The sequence below is a fragment of the Telmatherina bonti genome (genome assembly GCF_933228915.1).
Source record: "Telmatherina bonti genome assembly, chromosome: 9".
Taxonomy (NCBI): domain Eukaryota; kingdom Metazoa; phylum Chordata; class Actinopteri; order Atheriniformes; family Telmatherinidae; genus Telmatherina; species Telmatherina bonti.
The window spans coordinates 28,328,797-28,348,117 of NC_136627.1; the positions used below are offsets into that span (position 1 = coordinate 28,328,797).

Here is a 19,321-nt window from a genome sequence, read left to right on the forward strand (position 1 = left end):
AACTGGCTGTAGTTTCATATCAAGCGCATAGTAATGGCTAACAAAAGACAAAAGTATTTTATTGCAACATAAAAATTCTAGTTATTTAAGTTGCAAGTCTCTCAGCTTTATGTTTGTCTTTAGAAAAGCCCCAAGAGAAGTTCTTACCAGGACCTGTGTTTGTTAAAGGATCAATATATCGTATAAACGTGTAAACAGAAGGCAGTTGGGGTCTGAGCTTGAGCTTGCTGAGCTCCCTCAACTTCAGATTAGCCATGATAAAAATGGAGCGCCTCTAAACAACTCGCTCTTTCTATTATTCTAAGTGCAGCAAAGCCCTTCCCCTTTATTTTTTTTTTTTACAACTTTCTCATAATCTTTTAACATCTGTACTGCAAAAACAATGAAAAAAGTAAAACTTATGATAAACTCTCTAGGCACTGTTTGATTTCCAAGGCTTTTTGTTGTAGACTGTGAGAAAAATGTTAGCAAACAGACAGACAAAAAACAAAACAAAAAAAAAAAAAAACAGAGAGTGATGGTTCTGCAGACCAAACACTTTCTCCTCTGTGATTCATCAAGGTCCTATAAGTCAGCTTGCTCAGCCAATCAGACTCAGTTCAAGCTCTGTGGTGAAGAGGCTGTCAGGGCAGAAAGTATCTAAAGGGTAAATGTGTAAAATGTTCAATGTTAGGTATCAGTTCCAGTCTTTCCCCCTCGTTCTCCTTCATGAACAGAAAAAAAAAAATTAACCCATTATCTTCTGGGGAATCTCTATAGACGCTTTGATGAAGATGCAGTTGTCTCGGATGTAGTTCCTCTTCTTGATCTCTTCGTGCGAGATGAACTTGGGGTAACCAAAGCCAAGAGTGCTCTCGTCCAGCGAGTTGCGGCTGCTGCAGGGCTTCTGGAAGTTCTTCCAGTTGGGGTCTGGGTTAAAGGTCTCTGTGATGTGCTGGGGTTTGGAAAGCGACGGGTCGCTCTGGTCCAGGATGGAGAAGGTCACCTTGTAGGAGAAGGGCCACTCCAGCAGGTTGTCGTACTCTCCCGGGAGCACACGGATGTAGACGGACAGGTGGGAGCCCTCCCCGCTGCCATTGCCGTTTAAAAAGGCTGACACCTGCAGCTTGTAGCCGTAGCGGTGAGTGTAGAATGGCGGGCTGAAAAACTCGTGGTTGCTCCGGAGTTTGGCCTCCTGGAGTTTGCGGGAGTAGTCATTCAGTTTCCAGATGAGAACGCCATCGTGACTGACAGACAGCTCCTCCATCTCTCTCCGCAGCTCCAGGATCTCCTGCCGCTGGCGGCCCACCAGGTTACACATCATGGTCAGGTGGGACTTAGTGGTGTCTTCAAGATGACGACCAAGAGCCAGTTTGGGACACTGGAGAAAGAGAGAGAGAAAAAACCCCCCAAAATTTAAAAATCTGTGAGTCGCCACTCAGCTTATTAGCAAAACTGAGATAATAATAAACACTGAATATGATAAAAATGAAGAGACTCGGGCTGTTAAAATGAATCATCACTCTGCTGTTGTGTTTTTATTTTGCATCAAGCTTTCCAGATGCTCTCAATGCAAACAGAGCGCTGAGCTAATGGTACACAGTTCAATGCCCATCTGTTGCTCTTCCTTAAGTGTGTTCACATTTCCACAGGTTGATGAGAGTTTTAAAAATAGATAGAAATATGCTGCCAGAATGTAGAGGTGTTGCTCTCATTAAAATATAGCCTACAGGCACAGCACTGAATATCTGAAAATGAGGGGGAGAAAAAAATCACCACTTTTGACATGGTGACAGAGGACATATAGATATGTTTCCAAAAGAAACAAAGGTCAAAGGCCAGTAAACAGGTGAACAAAAAAATTAGGGTTGAGAGGAAAATTCCTTCAGAAGCAGATGATGCAGGCTGGTCTTACTCTGTGTTTGCAGCCAGCATCTTTGAATGGACAAAGGATGAGTGCACTGCCACAGTTGTCCTTTACATGGTTAGCCAGGTCCTCACGGGCGATGTTGGGAGTGCCGCACTGGTTTGGGCACTGGACAGGAAAGCGTGGGCAGTGATACTGGTGGTTCTGCAGAGCAAGAGAGCAAGAATGATAAGATCACACACACACACAGCACAGCTGGGTAGCAAAATAATGATTGCACAACTGTCCTTAAAAGTTTAAAAATGAGGCTGCAGAAAGCCACCAGAGAAACTGCAGATAAATAATTCTGTATGTTAAAGTTCTTCGTTGTTTTCAACTAATTTTAGTTTTCAAATCCTAGCAGACAAAAAAAAAATCAATTTACAATCATATAAAACACAGAAAAGTAGAACAATATGAAGGGGTGCAGTTCAGTTTTATTTTTATATAAAATGGATGTCAAAGATGACAAATATGACACCTGCTTCAATAAGCAGAATTAAAAATTAAATATAAAGTTTGTTTTTGCCAGAAGGAAACGCTAAAACTGTCAGGAGGACTCACTAAAAGAAGCTGCGATGCTATACGCTGTAAACAAGATGGAGTTATAACAACACATCTTAGCCGGGTAAGCGGGGAAGGAGAGCGCGACTAAGAATGCTCAGCCTCTGGCCAGATATGTGCAGCAGCAGGTGCATCAGTATTAAAGCCCAAATGGCTAAACATCAGCTCACACCAATATCCAGCTGCCACCAGACACATCATGAACGGAAACATCCTGCAGCGACGGCTGGTTTTATGTGTGCAGTCCTGCTTTACTGAAGCAAGAAACTGTCTACGAGGCACACGAGAGACAGAAATGGACTCAATGATACTTGAATGAGAGAAATGTGTCTTTGCTATTTGTCGTGATCGATATGACAGCAAATTCTGGAAGAATTCAAGCATTCATTTCTGAAAAATAAGAGCTTGTGGTTACAGATTTTATGAAACACCAACCTGGATTGTGTCGAAGACAAACTCTTTGCCGCAGTACTTGCAGGGCTGCGTGCGTTTGGGACACTCAGCCATGCTGTGTTGGGACAGTAGACGACGCATCATCCTTGCGCCACACTTGTTCTCACAGTAAACACTCTCCTGAGGACACACACCCTGGTGGTTCTGTGACAGGAAGAAAGTACAAGGTTAGAAATTCAGTTCATACAATAAACATATGTTTAGGGGCGGAGGAAGAGCAGTCGGCTTGTAACTGGGAAGTTGGGAGATCGATTCCAGGCTTCCCCTGACTATGTGCCGAAGTGTCCTTGGGCAAGACACTGAACCCTAAGTTGCCCCCCGATGTGCCTGTCGTGGTATTAGCATGTATGTAAGTCGCTTTGGATAAAAGCGTCTGCTAAATGACTGTAGAATAGAATAGAATAGAATAGAATAGAATATGTAGGTTGGCTTAAACAAAAAAACATTTGAATTCACAAAATATGGAGACTCATCTTGTGGCAAAGCTACGCAAAAGTCATATAAATAATATATCTGTATCCAATTTTAAGACTCATTTAATAGTTATTATGGAGGTTTGATCTTAGTAGAGAATTATGGTAACATTATTTCATCTTTTGCAGCTCTAGTTGATAAAAAAAAAAAAAAAAAAGAGGCCAAATTAAAAGGTTACCAACACAGTATCTCAAACTTTTTGTGGAAACATCTGCAAAGTCAGCATCAACTATTTTCTGTAGTTGTGTACAAGTCTTTATTCCTTTGTGAACCTTTATTAACTTAAATTAGCGTTAATTACGTTTGAGTTCAACTGAATTAAATCAGCTTAAAGCAGTTTTCAGAAAACAGAAGCTTTCAGTGAAAAGGTTGATGAAATGTGTGTAGAGGGAAGTCCAGAGTAAACAGAGGAGGGGCAGAAATAGTTGAGGGTGTTAGAGGGGAGCTATGAGGTACCTCAGTTTGCTTGCTTAGGAAAATTCTTCCAGTATGAAAGACACAGTCAGAGGTTATTTCCTTCTGCTAACATGCGTGTTATTTTAAAACTCTCGTAAACTGCTGACGTGCAGATGCTCATTTTTCTGGCTGATTTTCATAAAGACGCCTTTCATCAAACTGTGGAAATCATGAGTCATTATGACAACTTGTTTGTATCACGATCGAGCTGGGTTTATGTCAGAAAAACAAAAGAAACCGGTTTGGAGTGTTTACCTCGTAGGCTTCGCCCGTGAACTCGCTGCCACAAAACTCACACTTGACTTTGCGCTTGGGGCAGTCGTGCTGCAGGTGGTCGGTCAAGTCGCGGCGTGTCAGCTTGACAGAGCAGCGATTGGGGCATGGCATCACGTTGAAAGCACAGGTGGAGAAGTGGCCCTGAGGGAGACACCGTGACACGTTAGCAGACTTGCCCAAAATGTTGGGGCACTGAGCCATGTGAGGAGGTGGAAGGAGGGAGGTATGAATGGAGAGGAGAGCTTCTCACCTGCAGCTGCTTCATCTGGCCGGTCCAACGGCAGCCCTCCTCGCTGTGGATGCAGCGAATGGGCAGAGCTAGGATCTGCTGCTCCAGCTCTGGGTCTGGGTAGATCTGAGGAAGAAAACGGGATGAGGTCAGTGTGATGGATAAAACAGCTGAAACCACGACTAGAAAAACTGTTCCCTGCATCTTAACTAACTTTACTCCCAAAATAATGTGTTTCAGTGTGTTTTATATCAACTAAATCTTAATCTAATCCTTTATAGATAACAAAAACAGACAAAGGAGTTCAGGGTGAGTCTTGAGGCATTAAGATGAAGAAACATTCTTGTCACCTGTAGGATTATTTGTAGCTATCAGATTTTACAAAGTCATGCAATTCACTGAAACATCACAAAACAAATGACCAGTTGGATTTTCTTGTGAGTAAATGCATCTGATACTCAAACAAAAAAACATCATTAGAATCAAATATTTCTTATTTTTCTTTAAACCACATCATTAAAAAATACATTATGAAAATATGGCAGTATTTTCTGTGTCACTAAATAACTCTTGAGAACCAAAAGCCTCAATTTTTATCATTAAATTGTGAAAAACACATCAAAGAGCCACTTCATTTCACAAAACGGCATGTTCCTTCATTATGAGGATAATGGGCACTCTGGGTTATTGGGTTATTCTGAGTGACACTTGTGAGGTTTGTTTTGCTAAGAAAAGAAGTCGGTGACAGCAAAGAATAACCACGATGTATGATGTCCATCCTTCGGTAACCCATCGGCGGCTAATTCAGCATCCATCTTGCGTCCTACCTGACCCTCCAGCCAGCAAAAGATGATCTTACAATCTGACAAGTCTGTTGTCCCTTTCTCTCTTTTAATCTTCTTGCATTTCCTTGCTGAATCAGTAATCACTAATGTTGTTTGTGTTCCAAACAGTCACTGTGTTTTCTAGCATGAAGCGAAACTCTGCTGCAACATCCCGCAGCGTGATAAAGTTATACAGTGCGGTTTTTCAGCCTCAGGACGCTGCTGGGCAGCAGCGGTTCCAGAAATGCACATGGTAGACGCCACTGTGTCATCGAACAAGTCCGGAAGGTGAAGTTTTGAGGTCAGAGCGTTACGTAACGCGTCTTAAATAATAACATCTTTGAATTCATTTCATTCAAATTTACATATACCATGATGTCCCACAGTCAGAAGTTTTTCTCACATTTTGCTGGTACAGAACATGCTTACATCAAGTCATTGATCTTGCTCCTGTGCATGCGTACTTGAACAAAGTTTTATTAACTGACTGACTCAAGCTTGTGCATGCATATATACTGAATGCGTCAACCTGAATGTGGACGTAAACAGCCAAATGCAGCTTTAACTGAAGATCTGGAAAAGACACTTCCAGTTCCCCATAAAACCAAAGATTTTCCAGGCATCCTGCAAATAAGTCAACTCTTTTTTTTTTTTTTTCTTTTTTTTAGCTTCTCTTGTTGAGACTGATACTAAAAGGAACAATAAACTCTTTCCGGGAAGAAGCCCTCATTCAACTGCCGCACAGCAAATCGAGCTACTGCAGTGATAATGACTAAGTTTATGGGTTCAGAGGACCTTTGAGAGACATTGAAAGAGAGATGTGGAGCAGAGGAAAGAACGTACTTATCCTTGGTCACTGAGTGATGGGGCTGAGTCAGTTTTTTTTGTCCAAACCCCCAAATCCTGCCTATCAGGTCCCAGTCCTGAGGATTTACAGCTCTGAGCTGAGCCTCCATCCCCCCATGCTGTCACACAAGCAGAACTCTGGTCAAACAAGAAAAGCCACTTCCTCAAAATGTCACAACAGCCCTCTAAACAAATCATAGCTCACTAGGAGCCCGACGGAGCTCACGTGTATCTGCATCAAAACATGGGAGCAAGCGCCGTCGACTTAATAAAACATTTATCTCTCAGTTTGCAGATACTTTGTGAGGAGGGAGATGCCCCTTTCAGACTAAACAATGGTCTTAAAGTGTGCTTGTTAAATGTGCTCAAATGCTGTAAAGTGAAACATTTATTTATTTGGGGCGGCTTCCTCTTGCACTAAAAGAGCAGGCGATGTTTTGCTGCCATGATGTCATTTGCTGAGAACAAACGTAGAGAGGACAAATCCTCCGTGGCAAAATTAAACACTCATATTGTTCTAGTCTTGGATTCTGCAGGAGGATGGTAATAATGACCTTTTAATAACTTAGTCCCTGGCCGATGGATTGTGTGTGTGTGTGTGTGTGTGTGTGTGTGTGTGTGTGTGTGTGTGTGTGTGTGTGTATTGGGGGGGGTTAAGCTCTTTGGAGCTGGCAGTTGGGGGTTTATTCTGTCTGCTGCAGCAATTGCTACCCCTCACTCCTTCAGCAGCAGCAGTACAATCCTTTAATGACTGAAACACTGTTGTTCTGCAGCGGAAAGGTTGTGTTTGTGCATGTCTTCGAAGGACAACAAGCACATTACAACAACCCCTGACAGGAGACCACCAGGATGGGGTAATTTGCAGGCGACTGGGAGCCTGGGAGAGCCTTGGTAAATAACGTCTGACAGGTGTGCCATGAGCACATCCTTCCCATGGGGAGTCGCTGCCACTACAGGCGCCTTCATCACTTGCAGCACAGCATGCACACGCACTCTGCTGCCACGGTGATCCTGCAGCAGCTCTATTTAAACATTTCCCCATCTCTTGTCTTTTTAAGGAGTTTTACTAAAATCATCTCATGCTTTAGTACGTGACAGCACTGGTGCGTCAGAGCAGCACGTCATTGTGATTGAATTTAAATCTTCACTTTTTCATTTCTGCAGTGGGTTTGAAATAGGTTTGTCCGTGCTGCACGTTTGACCGCAGTGTGCCACTGCTTGTGCTGTTTCAGTCTGGAGGGCTGAATCAGACTAAAGCTAACAGAGTGCATGGCAGAAATATCAGCTGATGCCAAAAGCGCCGTGGAAAAGGAGATGATCCTTTTCCTGTTTCTTATCCTTGTGGTCCCATCTCGCACTTTGAAATGTGGATATCACACGTGCAAGAGCTCTGACTTGGAATACAACTCGTCCTTATCTCTCCACCCCTCGAGCACAATCTGATTAAATGCATTTGGAGTGCAGCTGAAATTTATTTCTTCTGGATGGAGGGAGAATCAGCGCAGCGGTTTAAATAAATGATTCTGTGTAATGAAATGAGATGCAGCTTCTGACTTTTGGTTAAGACACATTTTACTGCCTCTATGTTTTAAAGGAATTAACTGATATAAATATTCAGTTCTTACTTTAACATATTGAGGACAAAGTCACATTTTAAACTAGTTTTCTGCTTAAGACCAGACGCAACATAAACAGGAGGCTAATTCTTATTGACTGAGGCCATTCTAGGTTTTTATGGGTCAAAATCTGACAATTTATGGTACCAGTAATAACTTTGGACACAATTTCCTGTTAAATCCAGTGGAAAAGTGTTGTATTTAATTGCAATGTATAACCTGATGAAATTCAGTCAACTTTATTTGTGTAGTGCAAATTTACAACAAAAGTTATTTCAAAGTACTTTAGAGACATATTGCAATTAAATACAATTATGATCCACTCAAATACACAATAGTCCAACTCATAAGTTTTGTTTATATAAACCAGTTTAAATAAAATAGCTGGAAACCATTGGATTGCATCAAATTTTTCTCTGTGATTCAGTCCCCCATCCTGAGTATAAACAATGTCACGGGTGAAAACAAACACACAACCAACCCAAAAAACTAAAAGCACTCATAGGTTGCAGATCTACATCAAGCCATTGTAATTTTTTTTCAGCCATTGATTGTGGGCATTACGTTCTTAGTTTTTAGTTGTTGCTATATGTTGGCCAATGGATGAAAGGATGCTGTGTTGCGTGTTAGTCATACCTTGGCATAGTCTAACGGAAGTTGATCCTCTGGACACTTAAAGACACCCTCACTGCAACAAAATAGAAAAAAAAACAGTTACAATTATTATAATATCCATAATAGGTCAATTGCACACATCATGCATTTAAAGGCATCCCAAAAAGAGCAACGATTTTCAAAACACACCGAGTCAGATCACAAGCCGTGACCATCAAACAGAGATAAAAGCATCTTCTTTGACTCTGTGTAAGCACTGCTGTGCAGCCTTTAGTTTTCCTCTCTTCAAACTCACTCATAATCTGAGAAGTTCTCTGACTCATCATGCTGTATGACTTACAAACGCACACTCACATGCACAATGAAGGCAGATGTGTGAGCCACTGACTTTAATGACATTGGCTCTTTTATCCTTCCCCCTCAGAGGATATGTCTGCACATATTTATGTTATTGCAGCAGAAAGAAACCACAACTCGACGCTTGGTTTGTTAATCTATAATACAAAAAGAGATCATTTAGGATTCTAATTTCTAGGTTGTTTTGCTATTCCTTCACTACATTTTTTGCATTTGTGTTGCAGCCTGGATAACAAAAGCCCTGCTTTGAGCAGGGCTTCTGTTTTCTGTGCCGGAGGCCCTTCCTCAAGAAAAACAGACAATTTGCTGACCTGGTACTGTGGTAAGCCGAGATTTTGTATGATAATTAAAACCAAAAATAAGACTTCAGCCTTCTTTTTACCACCCTACACACGTCGTGGCAAAATTTCACCAGCTCAAAATGAGGCCAAATGAAGAATTACCACAGCTCATTAGGGCAGCCCCTTTCCAAAATCCCAACCATGATGTTATCATGAAATATTCAGACTTGTTAATAATGAAGGTAGCAGCCACAAGGGGTGAGCTGCTGCATAGTACTGAGGCTTGGAGCAAAAATATCCTGACTTTTATAGTGTTTATATATATATATATATATATATATATATATATATATATATATATATATATATATATATACACAACCTGAGGTGCTATACAAAGAGACCTCTCCTGACCCAGATTATATCTAAATTATGTTTAAACTAATTAGGAGACAACAGTACGCAAACACTAAGTGTTTGCCTTTTGGTGCTTTAATTTAGTTGGCAATGTCACCTGACTGCAGCTCCCAAAGGCACAGGGGCATGTGACAAGATGGGAGTGCATATGCACTTCACCCCATTCGACCAGCTGTGAAATGAGTGAACTGATTGGGAGGGGGGGAGGTCGGGCCCAAGAGCGATAGAGGGTTGATGAAAAGAGGGGGTGAAAGAGGAAGGTTAATGCATGACGAGACAGGAGTAATTCTCCTCCATTAGGGTTACTGTGTCAGCAGGGAGCTGGAGACCAATTAACAAGCCACAACGGGCTGCAAAACAGGGTCAATCGATTAGAGGTTGGGTGAGCCTAGTCAGCATCTTGTGTGTGAAATTACACTACTCATCGCCATCACAAAGGAATTACTACAGAGAGCGTTGCCTGTCCCATAACCGTAAAGGAAGAGGAGATGGGAAGCGACAGGCTCTCTGCTCCGAACAAGGGTGATGTAGGCACAGGCAGCGGACAGCCCGAGGCCCTGCACGGCTCAGGCCTTGCATTTAACACAAAGAGGCAGACAGGCGAAAAGAGCCTAGTCACAGACTGTCAGGACAATTCCTTCCACAGTCCCAGAGAGCTCCACAGCCGCATATTTATATGTCCAGCCCCTCTCATGACACCGTAATACTGCATGACTCAAAAATCGAACTTCATATGACTCTGACTATAACAACAAATTAGCAGTGAAAGTCGGGGAGGATGTCTTACACAGCTAATTTCCTCCATCCAGTGAGCTCTTTCTAGAAAGGAAAACATTAATAAGCTGCTTGCAAAGATTACCACACAAATTATTAAACTGCTCAGTCTAAAAACCTTCAGAAAATACCAATGATGCCATTAGACTCCAGGAAGCAACAAAAAAACAATCAATTTCCACTATTTTTTTTTTTCTGCTCTGGATATGATTTAATATGATTATGAGAGGTTGTGAAACTAAACAAAGCTGACAACTTAACTTTATGCTAAGGGAAAGCACACCAAACATATCACTTGGTACACTAAATGAATAATGTCTTTAGTTTTACACTTCATTGCTTCTATCAGCCATTAGTTGCAGCTGTAATAAAGTCATTGAGGGGGAAACATTTCACAGAGGCAAAACTTGTTATTTTACACCCACGAAAATAAGGACGTTTATCTCACAGAGCTCAGATAAAACAAGTTTCTATAGACTGTTTATAACAGCTCTTCGGCGACAGTTCACAGCTTAGTCAATGAGCATCCAGGGAGAAATCTATATACACTGATTCAGTGTCCTGATGGGGTGTCACATGGGAGCAGCTTAAGATTTTACAACATACAATATAATACAATCACCTCATTAAAATTTCATCACCTCCCTCTGTCTGTTCAGCTGCTCTGCTGCAGAGAAGATGACGTTCAAATCACCTCAAATTCATTGCCAGACAGTATTATTACATTATGACAGCCTGGAGAAAACACACTCATCCCTCTGCAGGTGAAATGCACCCACCAGACCTCTCTAACCCTCTTTCCTATAATTGTCCCCTCTCTTCCTCAACCTTTCTAAAATCTTCTTTTGAGGCACAGATTAACCCTCCATCCATTCATTCAGCCGATACCGTGAGGACAGCCTTCACAACATGGTTTGTCACTCTGTGCACAGCTCCTGACAGGCAGACGGTGGGAAGTACAAATCCCTCAGGTTTAATCTCACCGGTGCAGAGCGGAGGGTTGTTTTTCCAGTGACAGTGACCATCCTGCAGGCCACACACAGAGGACATGTTGGTGACAGCCTGCATCGCTTACCAGGAAAAGCGGAGTGACCTTGAGACCTGCTGTACTGACTAACAAAGAGACTCCTAAACAAACCCCCCTGTGTTTGCCAGGATGGAAGGCACGGCTGGTGAGAAACTAAACAAACTAAATCTAAAGCACAAGGGCTTTGAAGAGCATATGTCTGTAGCACATTAACACCCTAAATACACCTCTGTCGTTGACTCAGATGGTATCAAGAGAGTTAATTGAACTGCCCATTTATCTTCTGAAAGAGCTCACTGCCAGTTGTTCACCCTTGAGTTAAACTTCATCTTTTCACATTACAACCGGGATTAACTTTAATACACACAAGACCTTAAATTCCACCTGCCTGCCTGGAGGCTTTCATGGACGCTCAGAGAAAACAGGACTTCTGTTTTATCTCATATACAGTTACTGTAATCCTCTAACTGCTTCTGCTTTTGAGTGTGTGTGAGAAGCCAGGATTTCCTTTGTCTGAGCCTCCCAGTTTGAATAACGTTCAGATTTCACAGACACTGGAGTGTGTGTTGTTTTAGACATCAAATTAAGCAAGTCTGAAAAACAATCTGTGCATGTGATCGTCTGTGTTTTCCATGAAAATCATTAGCACTGTTTACCTATTACAGCTTTTAACAGTGTGAGATATGGACATAATCATTGACCGGCAGTGTACGATACAGTTTGCTCCGGTTCTTTATTGCTATAAGTCAGGAGATAAGAAACAAAAGTTCAACCAGTGATGTGGACTTTAAAGTATGTGAGTAAAAGTGTGCACGGCATGAACTTTCAATGAAGTCAGAGTTAATATCACACGTGTGGCTTTGGCATTGTGGTTATGGAAACTTCACAAAGAGAAAGCTGAATGTTTTTCCACGGATTTAACAGTTGATTCTCGTGTTTTTGCAGCCATCTTTGAAGCTGTCTAGCCACCAAACCACATTTTGTATGAACTTTTTTAAAAAAGGAGCTACTTTTCTACTATTTGCAGCAGGAACAACAGGATCAACAGTATACTTAAAATCAACCATACCTAAAGCTTTTACTCAACTTTCTGCACATGAAAAATCTCATAAATTGGATTTTGTGTCGTTAATAGAGCAGCCCAGAGGTGTTAAGTCTTTCCTGATAACCTCTGCAGATTTAGTTACTTATTTCACCCATTAGGTTTGTACTAAACAAAGCTTCCTGCCATTGACAGAAGGTTTTCACCCTACAGTCCTTACACTCTTGATATGCATGGTTCGTGACTGAAATGTCCCTTTATGAAGCAGACATGAGGCTTTGGTGGTGTTTTCACCTGTGGAACCCGATAGGTTTCGCCCACAGCACATTTGGCTTTAAGCCGAGCACTCTGCAACCCTCTCATTTGTCTAAAAAGGGAGGAGCAGAATACACTCACAAGAGTGTGATGACACACCTGCCCCAAGGAAGCAGGATGGCCTCTTTACAGGCCCTCTGTGTGGAACATGAACACAGAATGACGCTGTGACAGCTCCTTGTGTGGGATTTAATGCCTACACGATAAGCTGTCCACACCTGTGGTTTGCTAGAGATTATGCTTTGTATTAACTCTGTAAAGCTAACAGGAAGGCAAAGCTTATAGCAGCTAGTAAGGCCCGGTAAAGCAATCTGTTCCCTCCAAATAAATACATTAAAATGTATTAAATTTAGGCATGCCGATGCTGCAATACATAGTATGTTACGTTAGACATGCGATGTGAAGAGAAGAACTACAATACTCTGCAAAACTCTGGAGCCGGCCGCCATTCTTCATATTTTGCTTTCAAGGGAACACCCTATTTTATAATCTATTAAAGTGGTCCTGAGCAAAAGTTCTTTAGGCTTTCTTACAGTTTTGAGGTTTTTCTTTAGATGTTGGCTTAATTTTCTAAAACAGTTTTTTTTTAGTCCAGTACTTGAAGTAGAGAACAAAAAAGCAGCAATCCGTATAAGAAACCAAAGAACCAACCAAGTATCTACAGCATATGGATGGTATCTAAATGTCCTTCAGAAATCACAGCATGATGATCCATCTACTGTTTGCTAAAGACTCTCCAGGGAGAGATAGCTTTCAAGAACCCCTTGTTAACAAAGGGAGGCAAAAGACGAAGCTGAAATAGGCCAAGTTACAGAGGAACTGGACTGAAATTCAGTGGAAACAGGTCTTAGGGAGTAATAACGCTTATCCAAAGATCTCAACAGTACTCAAGCAGTGTGGGATCATCTGTAGAGAAAATGAAACAAAGCAACAACCAAAAAAGAGCTTTAGATTCTCAGGAAGCCTGGAGAACTATTCCAAGACTACTTGATCATTAGACTTAATTATCTAATATTTAGCTAAACATGTTAATTTTACTCCATTCAGATTTAATATAGCATCCACAGACAGGTGATTAACTTTTAGTTAAATGCATGTTGTAACCATACAAGTATAAAACCTTTTTATATTCCGTTTTCTCTTCTCAGCCTTCCAATAAAAGACTCAGGTTAACAGTTTCCACAGCATATTAAAGCATAAGAAGATATAGGCTGAGTGCGATTTGGTGCAAACTTGGGCATTGATTCCTAAAAAAAAAAAGATCTTTTAGTACAATTTTTGACATATGGCAGGAGACCAGATGTTCAGAGTATCACATGCCTGAAGTGCATGTCTGTGCGGAATCGGACACCTGTAAAATCCTATGTGACTTCTTCTGTTATCCAATAACACCCTCTGGCATCCGTTTTATATGAAGTAACAATGGCTGGCAGTCTGTAGGTCACGCTTTTCAGAAAGACAGAAATAAATCACATCTGACTTGGTGTCACACTAGCCTAAAAGGACATGCAGAAAATTAAAGCCTTCATAGCATACATTCGTGTAAATTAAACCATTGTAACAGCTGGTCCTCTCTGTTTTATGCTACCTTACACAGGGAGGGAAAAAAATACTATTTTTGTTGTGCTGCTTTGCCAAAGCAGAAAAAAGTGATGCAAGTGGAAGAAAGGCACTACTACTAGAGCATGTGTGTGTGGGGGGGTGGATGTCTGGCGTCCTTCCCTGGCTTCATCTCCTGCACTTCATGTAACACACTGAGTGAGACCAAATGTGGACCAAGATAGAAAAACCATTAAAGGAAGGTTTTACTACAAGAATCATGAACACCGCCCACAACAACTAAACAAAAAAACTGTTTTTTATGTTTCTAGGATTTTGTTTCATGCCTGTACAAAGACAGTATTCTGACCACACAAACACTGTAGATCAGGACACCTGGGGCCCTCCCTACTAATGCTGTCATCGCTTATGTAATGATATTTATTTCTATGTGCAGTTCACCTCACCGTGTTGACATTGGAGAGCACAAGCCATCTGTGATCTAGTTCACACAGTGTAGGCAAAATCTCAGTTTGTTTTCCTGAAATGTCCGCTTTGCAGCAGCAGCAGATAATGGACTAATATTACTCCATACTCGGTGTGGTATACATTCTCCAACTGAGCTTGTTTATATTCTGTCTCAACAATAACATTATGTTTCTGGAGTGACCTTTAAATTTCACTGTGAGGACAAGAAGTTGCTCATTTATTGCTTCATGTTGGAGCAAAGGGACTACAAACTATGATGATATAATTTCTAATATCATCATGCATCCTATTTTCACTTTACAGGTTCATGTTCTTCTTTACTTAAAGCAGATTTGCATTTCCTGGACAGAAATACTCGATTTGGGAGAAAATCAGTCAGTGTCTTTGCAATTTAACTAACGATGACTCATAATGTTGCCAGAAGTGCAGCTTAGACACGGCCATGATAGCAAACCCGAGATAAAAAGCCACCTGCCAGAGAGCGAGTTGGCTATAAAACCCTCAGAAGTGGAGAGGAAGGAAGAATGGGTATATACAGAGGGTCAGAGGAAGGAGGAGAAGCCATCTGTAGGCTGAAAGCAAGTCTGTGAGACTATAATCTACTCTTAATTGTAAAAGCAAGGTAGACAGTACTTTCAATGAGTTATAATCCCCTTGCACTGTCTCCCTTCATCAACATGATTGGGCTGTGACATGCAGTCTATTTCAGTGAGGGCTCAGTTATAACAGAAGGTGCTAATCCAGCTCTTCAGCTTGGCTCTGCTGACTTTATGAATTTATAGCTATCATAAACTCAAGACTTCCTCCTAACTCACACCTAGAATATAATGACAACAGTGGCTGTTAAGGATTTAGGGAAATATGCATAATAGGTAGGAAAAACATGATGACAATCCCATATGAGGTTAGAGGCAAGAGATAGTTAGCTTTACTTGACATCAGGGTCGCTCAATTATGCTAATTCCCAGAGCCACATTTTTTTTCCCTACAACTTCACTCAAATAAATCCTTATTTATCTCACAGAGGTTATTTATGCCACCCTTTAGGTCATGCTCAGTTTAAAACCATACATTTGAGTGCCCGTCTCTTTAAGAATCTCCCTCCCTATAAGCCCACTGTCCCTAGATCTGCTACCTTCTGGAAGCCTAAAGGAAGATGATTTTCCAAGCTGCACTGCCAGAACTTTATGGCTGTTCAGTCTCGTATTATACTTGCTTGACACAGCTACATTGCATATAGTATATATTGAATAGTATGATATAAAACTTAACATGTCCCAAACAGATAAATAAAACAACAAAAAAATGCATGGACAGAATGAGAAAACCCTCTGTTTTCTACCCCCCATGATTTTTTTTATCTATCTATCTATCTATGAAAAAAATCAATCCACTTTCATTAACTACTGTTGATCTCATGGTGCCGGTTGGGGGAGGTCCATCATTTGCATTTTTCATGTATGCATGGGTGTGGTAGTGACTCCTATTCCCTCACAAAACTGATTTTAAAAAGAAAAGGACAGACCACCATGACGGAAGCATACCCACACATACAAGAGCTTGTGTACATGAAAGGAAAGGAGAGCTTGAAAGGAGACTCTTTATGTCTGATCTGGCTGAAGGGAGGTTTGTGCACAGCCTGGGTGGGTGGGTGGGTGGAGGCCTGCATCTGGAGATCAAGGAAAGTTCTGAGTTTTAACATGTTGCACATGTGACGAACCCTGCAGGTCTGTTGAAAAGTCCTAAAAGCTGCTTTCATGGATGCAAAAGGTGCAAAATGCCCCAATTTCCATTTAACTACTCACTTTCACACAAATTTCAAGATTCAGAAGTTACAAAAGAGCAACAGAAGGCTGCTATTTAGCAATAAATGGAGTAATACTATAATTCTTTTTCATGCACATGTAAATTCTGGCTGCTTTAATCACAGATGGTTGGTCTAATTTTAACTCCACGTCAGGGGCAGAGCTATCTGCAGCAATGACGGCTGGCTTTGAGAAGCTGCAGTACTGCAACACAAATCTCATAAACACCTACAATGAAATTATCTGATTCAAGATTGCTAAAACATTGCAAGGCCTAATGGAAGAAGTAACCTACTCACTATATCCATACTGAGTTGAATTAGCATACTCAGTCACCTAATTTTTACTTCAAGCAGCATTAATGAATCAGCTAATGGAGTCACAGCCATCAAGAAGTGCAGCATGAAATCTGCACTAAAGTAGATTAAATGTGGAAGAAGTAGAGTTCTGCCAGCCATTGTACAAGCTGTCCGTCAAAATGGCTGTGATGTCTGGAATAATGAAGCATACTACATAAGAACACACCTGCTACTTTGCAGGTGTTGAGTTAGAGGTTTTCTCTCTTATGCTACTGCTTGAGTTCACACACTTTAAATGACGAGAAACTTTAAGCAAACTTTAAAAGCATGCTCATAATTTCAGTGATGAAACTTGCATGAACCTTCGGTTGGTGGTCAGCTTAGGTTTCCACAAAGACTTGAAACAAGGGAAGTAACAAGATTCAGACATTACTTCTTCAGCAAATACTTACAGTATATTTGTACTTAAAAGTTACTCATGAGTGTGACAGGAAGAAACGGCGAGTTTGACTGAGTATGCAATCTGGTTACTAAAACCTCTAACTCACAAACTAACTACTTAAGATATTGTCTGCTTAATTTGTACAAAAGCCTTTAGCTGAAAGCAGTCTGGTTGTTTATGGTCTCCAGTGAACAAAGGAATGAGCTGTAATGTTATTCCCATATTGAGCCAGAGTAATAATAATCCTCCTGTGTGACTCTAACCAATCTCACATTTTCATATAAACATCCAAGTGAGCTCATTTTGTTGATGTTCAAAACATCTACATCAATATTACTTCTGACAGATGGTTCACTGGGGGAGTTAATGCTCAGTGAACTTTATCTGAATGGTTTAAATACTGGATGTAGAATCAGTTTTTTTTACATAAATAGTCGATTAACTCAAGATGTAAAGGTTCATATACTGTTCAAGTGTCAAGGCAGGATATTCAATGACTGGAGTGAGTTTATATGAACCATCTCAGTGTCATGGTAATTCTTACTAGATATTTTAAAGCCATTGGAATACAAAAAAGTGCATAGAGGTTATTTATATATAACCTCTATGTAACCTATATAAGAGGTTACATATAGAAGTTATCAATAATGCTAGATATTTCATGCTCCCACCCATATGAAGTTGTTAAAATGTAATATTTCAGTGAATTGACTCCCTTCTTTCCAGGAACACAGAAGTGGAATATATTTAAGTTTGTGACTTGATGTTAAGATGACATTATTTCTGTATAATAACCCCCTTTTGCTTTCTTTGGTTTTTTTTTTAATGAGTTTAAAATCTCCAAGATCAGTTTCACCCAGACCACAAGCCAAGATGGACAGTTCAACTTTAAAGAGAATTTATTTCAGGTCTGGCCACCAGAGGAGACACATTAATCAAAGCCCACTTAGAAGTTAAGCTTTATTAGTATCACCTATAGACGTATGAGCTCATAGGAGCAGAGGAAGGGAGGATGGGCTATTACCATCATCATAAATCTAATTTTATAGTGATATGTTCGAGAAGTCTTTGGCATGCTCGTTACGGAGCCGACTCTCGATGCCAAAGCCCAAAGCAGACAAAGAGGACTGTTGGTTTTATTGCATGCAGATCTGCTGTGTACCCGAGGAGAAGTGCCTCAGAGAAAAATAGCTCTCATCACCCTTCAATTAAAACTATTCTTTTACTGCAGACTGATTGACGCTCTTTAAAAATATGCAGAGCAGAGTCATTTTCAACCAAACTGACAACTGTCTGCAGCCAGACTGAAAAACAGACCACAGTCACTTCTTCCATCTTGAAGCACCATTGTTGCATAAGTACTACATCTTTGTGTCTCCAGAAGGCTACGGCAACATGTGTGCATTGCAGATACTTGTGGACAACAGGTTTTTTTTTTTTATTATTATAAATCAACTACTCATTTACTCGGTGCACTGGGAAAGGAAATGAAGCAACAATCTACAATCAAACATAAGACTTTAGTTACAAAAAGTTACAAAAAATTCTCTACAGAGCTGATCCCAGTCCTGACTATCCCAGTACTGATTAATATGTCTTCTGCTAAATAAATGAATAAGTTTACAAATAGAAAATGTGAGATGTGAAAGCATACATAACATGGATATCTGAATATCACTGACGTGTGTGAGAAGTTCTTCTGGTGTAATGAGGAAATGAAAATTGGTTGTGTGTCACTGATGGTGAACAATTTAAATAGAATAACCTTTATCTGTCACAAACATTATTAGTAGTAATCCACCATAGAGAAGCAGAGAAAGGATGTGTTAGCTAATGTGTAGATGACCTAAAAAACACGGATGACGTATCTGAGGTCAAAAATCTCCCACAGCTGTGTTTCTGCTGAAGAGGAAAGGACACAGTGGGACAGTTTGAAGGCATTTCTGTCACCTTGGGTTTGTCGTTCAAACTTTGTCATTGTGCATCTGTCAGATTGTGAGAAAGAGCTAATCCATGCAGAAGATATAAAAAATATTAATGCAAATCCTAAGTCACAAAGTTGACATGATATATGTGGAAACAGCTGAAATTTAAAACCAAGTATGCCCAAAGTAATCAAATAGATTCCTTTAATTTATTTCCATTATGTAAATGATCAAACAAAAAAAGTCAAATAATAAAAAAAAACATAAATAAATAACATCATTGTACATTTAAAAGAGTTAAACGTAAGCATACACCCTGCGAGGGGCAGATTTGAGCCTTTTTGTGTTGAAAAAAAATGTATCTTCTGCCT

At 40.5% G+C, this 19,321-nt stretch overlaps 1 protein-coding gene across 1 annotated transcript in view; it reads right to left on the minus strand.

The window, feature by feature from the left end:
• Positions 1–427: 427 nt before the first annotated feature.
• The window catches only part of traf4a (tnf receptor-associated factor 4a), a 30,558-nt gene continuing 11,664 nt past the window's right edge, over positions 428–19,321 (minus strand). The window contains exons 2-7 of the mRNA XM_079246211.1: positions 8,260–8,311; positions 4,359–4,463; positions 4,088–4,249; positions 2,885–3,046; positions 1,895–2,050; positions 428–1,360 (exon numbers count right to left, since the gene is read on the minus strand). Of these exons, the coding sequence (XP_079102337.1) occupies positions 728–1,360; positions 1,895–2,050; positions 2,885–3,046; positions 4,088–4,249; positions 4,359–4,463; positions 8,260–8,311 (1,270 nt within the window). The 3' untranslated portion in view covers positions 428–727. The remainder of the gene's footprint in view (positions 1,361–1,894; positions 2,051–2,884; positions 3,047–4,087; positions 4,250–4,358; positions 4,464–8,259; positions 8,312–19,321) is intronic.